The sequence below is a fragment of the Plecotus auritus genome, assembly GCF_963455305.1.
Source record: "Plecotus auritus genome assembly, chromosome: 7".
In the NCBI taxonomy this organism is placed as follows: domain Eukaryota; kingdom Metazoa; phylum Chordata; class Mammalia; order Chiroptera; family Vespertilionidae; genus Plecotus; species Plecotus auritus.
In genome coordinates this window covers 34,622,634-34,637,007 of record NC_137774.1, presented here as the reverse complement: position 1 = coordinate 34,637,007, position 14,374 = coordinate 34,622,634, and the positions used below count along the sequence as shown (strand labels likewise).

General features: G+C 35.7%; 1 protein-coding gene across 1 annotated transcript in view; it reads right to left on the bottom strand.

Moving 5' to 3' along the window:
- TAOK1 (TAO kinase 1) overlaps positions 1-14,374 on the bottom strand; it is a 130,466-nt gene that overhangs the window by 51,075 nt on the left and 65,017 nt on the right. Inside the window, exons 4-9 of the mRNA XM_080681445.1 lie at positions 13,859-13,960; positions 11,953-11,998; positions 10,602-10,698; positions 7,652-7,765; positions 4,493-4,584; positions 264-357 (exon numbers count right to left, since the gene is read on the bottom strand). Of these exons, the coding sequence (XP_080537571.1) occupies positions 264-357; positions 4,493-4,584; positions 7,652-7,765; positions 10,602-10,698; positions 11,953-11,998; positions 13,859-13,960 (545 nt within the window). The remainder of the gene's footprint in view (positions 1-263; positions 358-4,492; positions 4,585-7,651; positions 7,766-10,601; positions 10,699-11,952; positions 11,999-13,858; positions 13,961-14,374) is intronic.

Genomic DNA, 14,374 nt, shown 5'->3' with positions numbered 1-14,374 from the left:
GTGAAGAGTTTATTTAACACAGGTTCACTGAGAGAATTAAACAAGCTAATAGCATACAAGATAATGTCTCTTAATAAGCCAATAAAAATAACATACTCCAAAGCAATGATTAATTAGACTACTATTACACAAATAAGCCTATTTTCATCTCTCTTCAGATAGAAATACATTTTACCTAATTGAAATGAAATCATTTTGATAACATTATAAGAACACATTTAATTTATAAAATGTTGAGTAATATATCTCTTAGCAATACTCACCATTCATTAGACTGTAGTGTAGGGGATTCATTTTGGGCTATGTGATATAAGGCACTCATTGCATTCATATTAAATAAAGGAGGCTTTCTTTCCGCTGTAAGAGAAAGAAAACTTGTTATAATGTTCTTGCAAATATTATTAAAGTTCTTTTTAAATAATTTCAAACTTAGCAAAAAAATTGCAAGTTGAGTTAAAAAAACATGTTCAGGTAAATCAATTTAGATTAAATTGCTGAAATGATCCTCTACCATTCCTAAATACTTTAAAACAAGAACACCCTACTAAAGAACAATACCTCCATTAAATCAGGCTATTAATGCTGATACATGACTTTCATCTAATCCTCAATCCCCATTCAAGTTTCAATCAAATGTCAAATAATGTCCTCTGTACCAAAAGTGAGCTTTGATTACTTGTGTCCTTCAAGGAAATTGTCTATTTTATCTAAGTTGTTAAATTTATTAACATAAGATTATTTGTACTATATCCTTAAAGTCCTTTTAATGCCTGTAAAATCTGTAGTGAAGTCCCTTCTCACACCTGATATTGGTAATTTGTGTCTTCTTTCTTTTTTGCGTGATAAATCTGGCTAGAGGTTTATCAATTATCTTGAAGAACTAGTTTCTGATTTATTTTTTCTATTGTATTTGTTTTCTATTTGATTGATTTTTGCTTTGACATTGTTTATTCTTTCTTCTGCTTATTTTGGGTTGAATTTGCTCTTCTTTCTCTAGAGCAGTGGTTCTCAACCTTTCTAATGCCGCGACCCTTTAATACAATTCCTCATGTTGTAGTGACCCCCAACAATAAAATTATTTTTGTTGCTACTTCATAACTGTAATTTTGCTACTGTTAATGAATCATAATGTAAATATCTGTGTTTTCCGATGGTCTTAGGCGACCCTGCTAGCAGTTCTCAACCTGTGGATCACGACCCACAGGTTGAGAACCACTACTGTAGAGCCTAAGACAGCCTTGGGCAAACTACGGCCCGCCGGATCCGGCTGTTCTATCCGGTTCTCTTGCTCTCCCCTCCGCTCCTTTACTTTGAATTTATATTAGTTCACACAAACACTCCATCCATGCTTTTGTTCCGGCCCTCCGGTCCAGTTTAAGAACCCATTGTGGCCCTCGAGTCAAAAAGTTTGCCCACCCCTGGCCTAAGACCATTGGAAAACACAGATATTTACATTACTATTCATTAACTAGCAAAATTAGTTATGAAGTAGCAACAAAAATAATTTTATGGTTGGGGGTCATCACAACATGAGGAATTGTATTAAAGGGTCACGGCATTAGAAAGGTTGAGAACCACTGCTCTAGAGTCTTAAAGTAAAATTTAAGACACTAGACATGTGTCTTAAATTTTAACATCTAGTTCTGTGGTGTTCCTGCCAAAGACGTATAACCTAAATTCAATCATAAGACAAACTCATAGAGGGACATTCAAAAGTCTTGTATTTTTAGAATTGTTAAGGTCATGTCTTAAAGTAAAATTTAAGACACTAAGATGTTCCAGGTTCATCTGGTACTTTCCCTATTTCAGACACTGGATCAATTGTTTCTCTTGAAGAGCTATGGCAATAGATGTGCTCATTGCTACTGAGTTGTCATTACTCTTAGATCTTTTCAGTGGATAAAGTTAGGGAACACATACATGTACACCAATATACAGGGTGTCCCAAAAATATGTATATACATTTTAACAGCTGATGGCTCAATTTTGAAAATGAAATGTATTTTAATAAACACTGCCTTTATAATTATTCAAAGTGTGTGTATACATTTTTGGGGGACACCCTATAATTATATACATACATGCACATTAATCACTTATATGTCTATTGAAAACAATTGTGTTCAGTACAGTATCTCAAATCCAATCCAATACCATATTTATTCGAGCTTTCTCTCCATTGTAATAACTTTCTCTGACAATGAAAAACCTTGCTCTGATTCTTCTAAATATATTTTATTTGATAAAATTCCCCCTGTATGTAACCAGTCTCTTGTTGCCACTGCCCTTTCTTGTGAGATGTCCCCCTTTCCCTGCTGAAGCTTTGAAACCCCATTCCAAGTCACTCTACAGTGTAAATGTCCTCTTCACCCACTCAGTTTCTTTTTCTTTTTTAAAACATGTTTTCTTTTTATTGATTCTAGAGAGAGAGAAAGCGAGAGGGAGAGTGAGGGAGGGAGAGACATTGATGTGAGAAACATTGATTGGTTGCCTCCTGCATGCACTCACCCCAACCAGGGATCAAACACGCAGCCTGGGTATGTGCCCTGACCTGGAATGGAACCGGCGACCCTTTGGTGCACAGGATGATGATTAAATAACTGAGTCCACTCAGTTTCTGATATCCCACCCAAACTACAGTGAGGCCCTCCTCATAAGTCGTTATGAGGAAAGCCCTTTTGTTTTTGATGAGGCACTGTGGGTTGAATGGATGTCCTCTGATACCATACAATATATTGCTCTCCATACTGTAACCTCCTCAACCTACTTGGACTCTGATAGACCAAACTGAGCCACCTCTAGGTATGAATGCCCACTAGGGCTCTGATCCTCCAAACCTGACTGCCCACTTGCATGGATACTCTCATTAGGTTCTGTTTTCCCAAACCAGGATATTGGTCTGTGGGATCTCTCTCCTTTAATCAGATGACTTTGATACTCCATTCTGGGTTATCATGGCTCACCAGCTAAATAGTTTAGGAAGGGGACAGTTACTGAAGAAATTCTGAATGAATGAAATAACTTGTTTCTATGATAACTTATTAGAGTATTTAAATTTTTAAATGGTGTAACATTTTAAAAAAATGTTTTTCTTGATTTTTAGAGATAGAAACATCAAAGATGAGAGATAATCATTAATTGGCTGCCTCCTGCATGTCCCCTTACTGGGGATCGAGCCTGCAACCCAGGCATGTGCCATGATTGGAATGGAACCCATGACCTCTTGGTTACTGGGTTGACGTTCACACCGGCCAGGCTGGACATTCACTTTTATTCAGTTTCTTCTTAAGGTGAAAAAAACTCTTTGCAAATGTCCTCGAAAAATATAGTAGTTTTCTTTTCACCCTTTGCAAGTAAAAAGGGTGGATCATTCCACTACTGACATATTAAAAAAAAAAAAGATAATTTCAAATGGAAGAAACATTTTATAAACCTCAAATTCAGATCAAAAGATCAGAAGAAAATGACATTATTATAGTCTCCAAACCTCAGTTTACTGATGTTGTCAAACTTAAAAATGATATAAAGCCTGAAGGCAATGGTTAATATAGGAATTCCAATACAAGCAAAAATAGTATTTTGGAAAAATATTAGGCTGCAAGGTAGAAACAGTCTGGTTGTATTGGAAATTACAATATTCATCTACTGTGTAATGATAAGCAATCTTTGCTTTTATTTTTATCTCAATTTCCCTACTACTTGTTTTAGAAAACTACTAACAAACCCAGGTTGATAATGATTTATCAAAATTACATATGGATTTTACTCTTAACATGTTCTTTTCAATCCTTGATTACTACTAGAAGTGTTGAAGTAACCCAATATTTCCCACTCTTAAATAAAGTTTAATAGAATACTCCTGTAAGAAAAAAAGGAAAGGATATTGGGCTAATGTGTGTGGGGGGGAGGGCGGGTAGCTTGAGGAATCAAGAGCAAGAAGATGTTCATCATCTTTGATTACAGTGACAGTTCAATTACCCACCTGGTTCACTTATAGTGGGAATGTTAGTAAAGTTATGATAGTCCACTGCCTTAAGCACAGTTCCATTCATGAGCAACAGAATAAAATGTGTGCACAAAATAAAAAATACTACATACAATATGACATACAGCCTGACTTCTAATTATCATAACTTAAAGTCATAAGTATCTTAGGTAGAGGTAAGTAATTCATGAATGCTTCAGAGATCTGCTATACATGGTAAATCTAGTAAGTATAGACATAGTCCAGGTGTTTAACAAATACTCATTAATATTAGACAGATACTTTGACCCATAGTGAAAATTTTTTTAGATCTAATTTAACAGAGCAAATATAATATACCTAACCTAATACATATAAAAATAAATGGTCACCAAAATGAAAACTTTAATAAATTTATTGCTCCCCTTAGTAACTGACAAAATAAAAACCAAACCTATAATTTGGTACAGAAATTGAGGTAAGACATTGATTAAATCTTACTACACAGTGATAAAAAAGAATGCTTACCTAGTTCAATACATGTTATTCCAAGAGACCATACATCTACTTTGCCATCATACTGTCCTTCATCCATGGCTAAAATTACTTCTGGGGCCATCCTAAAACATAAAATGTCCTTTAAAGTTAAAAAAAAAATTATACTATTCATTAAAATATAATGACTATCTACATGGAGAACACCTGTGCAGGCAATATATCTGGATATAAGAATTTTTATAATGGTAAATGAATGCATTACAGGTTGTGAGGTAAACAGTTACCATTGCACAGATAGTGTAAGACTTATTTTTTTTTTTTTGTTAAAAATATATTTTATTGATTTTTTACAGAGAGGAAGGGAGAGGGATAGAGAGTTAGAAACATCGATCAGAGAGAGAAACATCGATCAGCTGCCTCTTGCACACCCCCTACTGGGGATATGCCCGCAACCAAGGTACATGCCCTTGACTGGAATCGAACCTGGGACCTTTCAGTCCGCAGGCCGACGCTCTATCCACTGAGCCAAACCGGTCAGGGCGGTGTAAGACTTATTATTACTATCTGTCATGATCATATAACAGCATCCTGAAGGAAGGATGCCACAGAGCAGGGTTATATTCTGCATCTGTTCAAGCTCACAGATTCTAATATTGTATATCCTTTAGGCTAGTGGTGGTCTCAGGATCCCATTACAAACATCTAACTTTTGCTAGAAAGAGGGAATGAATACCGGCAATTATCTTCCTTGAAGTTACAAGCTCACTCCATTTATTTAAGAAAGTATTTGCCATAATAACCAACACTAATTACCATAGTCTGTCACTCTTTCAAATAAAAACAGTGTTCCGTGATAAAAGTGTCTTAGCCTGGCTGGTGTTGCTCAGTGGTTGAGTGTTGACCCACGAAACAGGAGGTCCTGGTTTGATTTGGGGTTGCAGGCTCAATCCACAGGAGGGAGCATGCAGGAGGCAGCCAATCAATGATTCTCTCATCATTGATGTTTCTATCTCTCTCTCCCTCTCCCTTCCTCTCTCTGAAATCAATAAAAATTTTTAAAAAGTGTCTAGGGAGACTCACAACTGAAACAATCAATTATCAATCTTATAGGTATCTTGGTTATAAAATGAAACATTAATTCATATCTTCAACTAGAGTCTAACATTTTTTTTAAGAGTCTAACATTTTTGATGGTACTTTAACCTTACAATTCATTTGCATTTGGAGTTAAGCACAGACAGACACTTAAAAACACTCGCCAACTTCTTTAATGAGTTTGTCACCAGGAACCCCTGTGTGTGTGCTCATGCAAAGACATGTAAATATTGCCTAGTTCCTGTGTTCCAAATACACTACATACAAATGAACAAATATGAAGAAAAACTAAAAAAAACACCCAAATTAACAAATATGTAAATAAAGTAAATTTTCAATCATCAATAATTGGGTGTTTCCAATGTGTTCTTTAAGATGTTGAAGTAAGTCTGGGAAATTACTAAGTTTAAACAAAAGTAAACAATTATTTTTTTTTTAATTGAGAACTACAGGGCTTTTCAAATATCTAATAATCACCATTAATTTCTAAAGAGAACCATTAAGAAATATTATTTGCTCACATAACCTTTGTTTTATATAGGGGAGGGAGGCTCTATCTAAACTAGGGTCCACATAAAAAATTTTTGGTCTTCTGGAACAGTGGAATTCAAATTTTTTTTATTCATTTACCTCCAGTGAAATTATAAAAACTAGTATACCCTTGCACATTTGAGTTTATACCTAAATTTTAATAATTTAAGATTTGCAAAAGATATAATGCATAGCATACACACATACAGTATATTGTATATCTGCTTTAAAGGTATTTAAAACTTGGAGCTGCAGAATTAGCTCATTCAATTTATCAAAACCACTACCATATAACTTAATTAGCAAAGCCAGTGTTCATGCTATTAATCAGTCGAATCAGAATCATCTGTCAGAAAAAAATCTGACTTCATTTTTCAATACGAATAACATGTTAATGTGTCCCCATTAACACCATCTCGGTTATGAATTCTACAATTAGAAAAAAAAAGAAGGGAGAGAAGATAACTGGGGAGGGGGAAAAAAGGGAGGAATAAAGATATGAAAAAAGAGATGATAAAAAAGAGTTTGTGTCCTAATTCTTCAATGTTTCTTACAGATTATATTCTGAAATTGTCCCTCTGGTGTTGCTTTGAGGCTTTTATATCTCAGGGCAATGCATCATTATAATATTCAGAATGGGCAAGAAGCCTTTATGAAGTGGGAGAAAGGAGATTTGAAAGGTCCATGGGAAAAAAGATGTAGTGGACCAAAGACAACACTCTCTGCATACACCCAGATATAGGACACATATGGATAGATGTTGAAAATTATCCTCTTCAAACTTGCTGACATTAATACTGAATTATTTATGATTAAAATTACATGTTGTCTAGAATTTGCTTCAAAATAACTGAGGGGTGGAGAAGAAGTGGGGAGGAGTGAATACATAGGTTGGGAATGGCGATGGGATAATGTTGTTGGGGTAAGTGGTATGTGAGGATTTATTACACCTTTCTTGACTTTAAATTTCTTTTATTGTTTGATTGATTGGAGAGGGAAACATCAGTTTATTTTTCCATTTATTTATGCATTCATTGGTTGACTCCTGTATGTGCCCTGAGGATAGAACCCACACCCTAGCACATGGGGACGATGCTCTAACCAACTGAGCTACCCGGCCAGGGCACTCTTGTTGACTTTTATGTGTATTTTAAATTCTCTATAACATATAAAAAACAACACCCAAAACTCCAAATTAGCTACCAGTCTTGAGGTATCTTAGTCTGAAGATCATTGATATATAGTAAATATAAACCTAAAGAAAACACAATTTTCCACTTACCATTTCTATCTACTCCCCACTTCAATTTTTATTGAAATTTTTTCACTTCCACACCCAACAAATGAGGCAGATAATAATACGAAGAAAACGTGGACCATGAGTAAAAATAGGAGATGCAAGGGTAGCACTCCAAATCTATATCTGAAACTAACTATATAATGCTTAAAGTTAAAACATTCAAAATAGCATTACATTTCCAGGAAAAAGACATCTGAAAAAAGTACAACCACACATTATTTATTTCAATTATGAGAATCAATATCAGATATGATTAGTCTTACCAATATGGCGTTCCCACAAAAGAATTGGCAGGAGATGCCATGGAAGCAGATCCAAAGTCAGCAAGTTTCACCTGGCCTGGTTCTGTCAGAAGAATATTTCCTGCTTTGATATCTCTGGGTTTAAGGAACACAGAAAATTATTTCTTCCTCTTTCATTAGATTATGTTGAAAACAATAAAGTTCAAACAAAAATTTGTAAAGTAGGGAAGAAAAAATAAAAATAAGTTCTAGGATACTCTTTCAATTGGAATAGTAAGAATTAAGATCTAAATTAGAAAACAAAAAAATATAAAATTCATATAAATATATAGGAACAATTTTCTAAAAGAGAAGACAAAATAGCAGTAAAAACAAAAGGTAGAAAATCAAACAACTGGAGCATATAATCTATATTTGAGTTCCTATTTACTTGTACAAATAATGGTTTTAAAAGTAGAATTTAATTAGCTGGCCATTTCTTCATAAATATAAGATTTCGGAGTACCCCACTTAATGTAAAATATTATGCCCAATTAAAATATCATGCCCAATTTTTCATTATTTAACTTAAAACTTTTTTAAATTTAAGTATAGTGGTATACAATCTTATATTGGTTTATTAGTTTCAGGCATACAATATAGTCATTTGACATTTTTATACCTTACGTGATCACCCGACTAACTGTAGTAATCATCTGTCATTGTGATAATCATCTTATCACAATGTTATTGATTATAGTCCTTTTCCCCTTTTCAGCATCCTCCCACCCACTCCCTTCTGGTAATCATCCCAATGATCCATTTCTGTTTTAGATTCCACATATAAGTGAAACTATACAGTATTTCTTTCTCTGCTTAACTTATTTCACTTAACATAGTAACCTCTAGACCAGAGGTAGGGAACCTTTTTTCTGCCAAGGGCCATTTCGATATTTATAACATCATTCGAGGGCCATACAAAATTATCAACTTAAAAATTAGCCTGCTAAATTTGGTCAAACATTTAATTAATTGACCCCTAATACCGTGGCAAGGCCAGACCAAATGATTTCGTGGACCTTATACAGCCAATGGGCCAGACATTCCCCACCCCTGCTCTAGATCCATCCATGTTGCTTCAAATATGCCCCCAATTTCTACAAAGGGATTATTCATATCATTTACAAAGCTTAGCATAATCCATCTAACTTAATATGAAATGAAAACTGATGTGTAAGGAAAATATACTATCAATGATTTCAAATTTACTTTCAAGCTTACTTTTAAATCAACAAACATACTCTCCACACAAACTAAGAAAATGATGGATATTTATATAATAGGATTTTATGTCCAATGGGTGCCATAATATACACTTAACCATTCAAGAAAAGAAAAATTTTATTTCCAAGCACTTGTCAATTCTTACTATAGTATTGTGATGGATATAATACTAAATCTATTGTCCTTCCACTTGTTTTTTAAAAATGGAGAGGTGCCCGTCTGCGGTGGCTCAGTGGTTGAGCGTCAACCTATGAACCAGGAGGTTAGTTTGATTCCCTATCAGGGCACATGCCTAGGTTGCAGACTCGATTCCCAGTGTGGGGCGTGCAAGAGGCAGCCAATCAATGATTCTCTCTCTCTTCCTATATCTCTCCCTCTCTCCCTGCCTCTCTGAAATCAATAAACATATATTAAAAAATTAAAAAGGAGAGGTGCTTTGAAGTTGAGAAGATCTTAGGTTCTAATTTTATCGCTTTCGTATACTTACTAGCATGTGGGTTTCTCTACTATTTTCATTTAAAAAACTGACAACCCATTAACTCACAATGACTCTACTATATAGTTTAATATGTATTGCCTGATTCACATATAAAATAAAAAAATGTTAATTTCCTTCTAAACCAGGCAAAACCAATACCAATGCTAAATATGCATTATAAAATGGTTTAAAGTTACTATCTATCACCATGGATTACCACGGATTAATACTCAAAAGCATAAAGAGTCTTACGTAGCCATTTATTTATTTAATTTTTGTTTATCCTCACCCAAGGATATTTTTCCATTGATTTTTTAGAGAGAGTGGAAGAGAGAGGGAAAGACAGAAACACTGATGTGAGAGAAACACATCGATGGGTTGCCTCCTGCACATGTCCTGACCAAGGTCCGGGCCAGGGAGGAGCCTGCAATCAAGGTACGTGCCCTTGACAGGAATGGAACCCAGGACCCTTTGGTCTGCAGGCCGGTGCTCTATCCATTGAGCTAAACCAGCTAGGGCTTAAGTAGCTTTAAAATATATATATACTTTTATTGATTTCAGAGAGGAAGGGAGAGAGAAATAGAAACACCAATGATGGGAGAGAATAATTGATTGGCTGCCTCCTGCATGCCCCTACTGGGGATCGAGCCCACAACCCGGGCATGTACCCTGACCAGGAATCAAACTGTGACCTCCTGGTTCAGATTCACGTTCAATCATTGAACTACACTGGCCGGGCTTAAGTAACTTTTATATATCCCTGTCATAGAATCAATGGAACAAATGTGGCATTATCAGTTACCAGGAAGAAAAAGATCTAGGTTTAGTTCTACTTTAATTTACCTAAGCTTTTTAAACTTGGAGAAATTAGTAACAAATTGGGGCATCAGTTTCTTCATTTGTAAAATTAAAAAAGACTACATAATCCCTAATGGCCTTTTCCATTTTGCAAATTAAATAATTCTGTAATTAAATTGCTACCTCAAATCTATCAAGTACACATGCTTCAGAAAGCCCAGCAGCATGTGCAAAAAAGATAAAATTACCCTAAACAAAGAGATCAAATGTATTAGTATGTTCTTTTTAAGGCACGGACAATCTAAAAATTATGAGTTTATAAGATTCTGAAATGCTTTAACCAATGAAAATTTCAGGGTTAATGAGTTCCAGGGTTGATAAAAACAACAAACCATTTGCTTATTAATACACGACAATTTTCAATGTACTTACCTATGGATCATAGTATGCGAATGCAAGTAGGCTAATCCCTGGAGAGCACCATGTGTAATTGCTGCTATTTCCACTTCTTGTAATGGCTTTTTGTGAACTTAAAGTAAGAATTTAAAAATAATTATTATATAGGACATTTTAAAAATAATAAATATACATATCTGATATATAGAGAGCAATTTAAAAACACTTAACATTTAGCAACAAGGGATTTGCTTCCCAAGATATACTAGTAATACAAGGCTACTGAATGTTTTAACTAGTACCAATTGTGCCTTGCTGTTAAAGTAGAGGTTACAACCAACATTCCTCAAAGCTAACAACATTTAATGATTATTTGGTGACTAGAGGCCCGGTGCATGAAAATTCATGCACTGGAGGGAGCGTCCCTCAGACCAGCTTGCCCCCTCTTACAGTCTGGGAGCTCTCAGGGGCAGGAGGCGACCCAGCGATCAGGGGAAGGCAACACCCCCATCACACCTCTGTTGCTGCCACTGCCGGCAGCACAAGCCTCGGCCGGCCCTGCTTACCTGAGCCTTGGGCGGCCCCGGGCAGCTGGGCAGTTGACACCCGAGGCTTGCCTGCGCCTCGGGCTGGCCCTGGGCGGCTGGGGGGCTGAGGGACTCTGGAGGCAGGCGCATAGAGCGGCCAGACCTGCCTGGGAGTAGGCCTGGCCATACCGCGCGCCTGCCGCCCCGGTGGGGCTGAGGGAATTAGGCGCCGCCATCTTGTGGCATTGGGTGTTGCCATGTTTGAGGGTGTGGCAGTCAATTAGCATATTCCCTCCTTATTGAGCATGGGCGCCACCATCTTTGTGAGGGCGTGGCAGTCAATTAGCATATTCCCTCTTTATTAGATAGGATAATAAAAACAAAAGTAACAAAAGAGAAGTTTTCCTTTTATTCTCAGATATTTCCATTCTGAACAGAGGAACAGATCAAGCTGAATGACAGAGAATGCAGAAAAATGCTCACTGAAGCAAAATGAGAGAAAATTCACCTATTTTATACTATACTAGAGGCCCGATGCATGAAATCCATACAAGAGTAGGCCTTCCTTCCCCTGGCTGCCAGCACCGGCTTCCCTCTGGCACCTGGGACCCAGGCTTCCCTTGCAGCCCCGGCTTCATCTGAAAGGACGCCCGGAAGGACGTTCGGTCTAATTAGCATATTATGCTTTTATTATTATAGATAACATTAAATGAGGATGGTGTATACCATGTTGAGATTCTAGAAAAGGTTAAGGTTTTCACTGTTTTGAAAAGTTTTTATGTTATTTAAGAAGGCTCTTACTGAATTCTTATTTTATTTTGCTAATACTTTTTTTTTCTTAATATTTAAAGGAAACCTACCTTCCAGTAAATCTGAAGCAGATCCTAAACAATATTCCATTACAAGCTATATGGGAAGAAAAATTATAAAAGCATTAAAATATATTATTAAAAAGATTCTATTTGAGATAAAATAAATTAACCAAGGAGATCAAGAAGATAGTTTGAAATAAAACAAACTCTAGTCTTTACTTACCTTAAAAAATATTTATGCAATTAGCAATTTGTTAAATGTATTTATAAGGTTAAGTTAATGACAAGATGTGTACTTCATACATAATTACCAACTAAAATTATAAAAGAAGATACATATTTTGTTACTATTAACCTAGAGTAGTAATAATGATTGTTAGGAAACAGAAAACTGTCCTCTGGGACTATATGTACAAAGCTTAGGTTACAGTTTATTTTTAAACTTTTTAAGAATGTATGTTTTTACTGATTTTAGAGAGAGAGGAAGGGAGATATAGAAACATCAATGATGAAAGAAAATCATTGATCGGCTGGCCTCCTGCACGCCCCCCACTGGGTATTGAGCCCACATCCTGGACATGTGCCGGGACATGACTGGGAATCAAATCAATAACCTCCTGGCTGATGGGTCAGTGCTCAACTATTGCGCCACACCAGCCAGATTCAGGGTTACCGTTTAAATTTTTCATTTAAAGCAAACACAGAGCACCTCCTAATGTGCCAGGTATTTTATACATATTAATTAATTTAATCCTCACAACCACTTTATGAGGTAGGCCTTATTATTTCCATGTTTTACAGATGGAAAAATTTGAGAAACAGAGAAGTAACCAGCCCAATGTCACTACTTTTTCTTTAACAACAGCCACAAGTTTAGGAGTACTACCATAGCCACCACCGAAATAAAACTGGATAAAAATGCAGCAAACATTACAAATCTAAATCTAACTTCAATCCACTAGAATGATAATCGCTCTGGCTTATTAATTATTCAAAATAAAGGATCATTCCTGTTTAATGAAAATTTAGCCCTTTTCTTAAAAGATAGTTATTATGCCTATACCATTATGGGATTACTACATTATCACCTCAGTGGTAACAACAGGGTAAAATTAATCTCTACTTCATGTAATAAAGTGTCTCAATTCTCTACCTTTAGTATTACTCAGCCAAGTAATCACAATTAATTCAAATTTCACCAGGATTCACCAAGACTTCACCAAGTACTTTGTGGTTAAATAGATTATAATACATCATGTCAAAAAGATACAGCTTTCATCCTTTAGTAATAGAATTGTTTTTACAATGTTTGAGAAACCATTTAGTAGTTTAACAAACTACTAAAAAAATTTCAGAGAACATTTTACCATGCATATAAAAACCAGCTAAATCTCTATAGTGAACTTGCAAAAGTTCTTATTGCCTAGGGCACAGTGGTCGGCAAACTGAGGCTCGCGAGCCACATGCGGCTTGCGAGCTGCGGTTTGCCGCTCTGTTGACTAATGAGTTTGGCGACCACTGGCCTAGGGAAAGGAGTTCTAGGAAAAGCTACTCTTCCTTTCTCGGTATGAAATAACATTTCAAGGTGTTTTTGCAAGCTTCACAGGACAATTTTGAGACATTCTTTAATTTTTTTGGTTAATCCTCACCCAAAGATATGTTTTTCCATTGATTTTTAGAGAGAGTAGAAGGGAGAGAGGGAAGGAGTTTGGGAAAGAAACACTGAGTGAGAGAGACACATTGATTGGTTGCCTCCCGCACATGCCCTGACCAGGACAGGGAATGCAACCCAGGTACGTGCCGCCCTTGACCAGTAATGGAATCAAAGACCCTTAGGTATGCGAGTTGAGGCTCTAACCACTAAAAGACACCAGCCAGGGCAAGACATTCTTAATTTAATTAATCATATGTCCAAACCAAATAAAATTAAGGCAAGGGGAGAGCAAATACCTACCCATGCTGTGTGCTCACGTAAATAGCAGCCTTTATATTCTATACTGTTGGGATGTTTTATTCTTTGTAGGAACTTGACTTCTTTAATAATATCCTGCCATTTCTATGGGGAGAAAAAAAAGGAATAAAGGAAAGAATTATGAACAGCTGCTTTTCCTTAGAAATGTATATAAGAAAAAAGTAATTACTAGATTAAGGGTTAATGAGAGCATACAGCTTTGCCTTATTTGTAATATTTAAATTAAATGTCAAAATAATCCATTTAAGAGAAATTACTTTCATAGTTTATAATCAATTACATAATTTATAAAATTATTTCATTCAAGGTAGGACAAATGTTTGATCAAATTTAACATCAATGAGTCTTATTAATATTTTACAACCACACACCACACATCGGTGAAAACGATGTACCATAATTAGTTATTTTTCATCAAAATTCAACTTTCCTTTTCTTATCTGCAGCTTTACTGACATAATCTACATACCATAAAGTTCACCTATTGTGTTTCTGGCT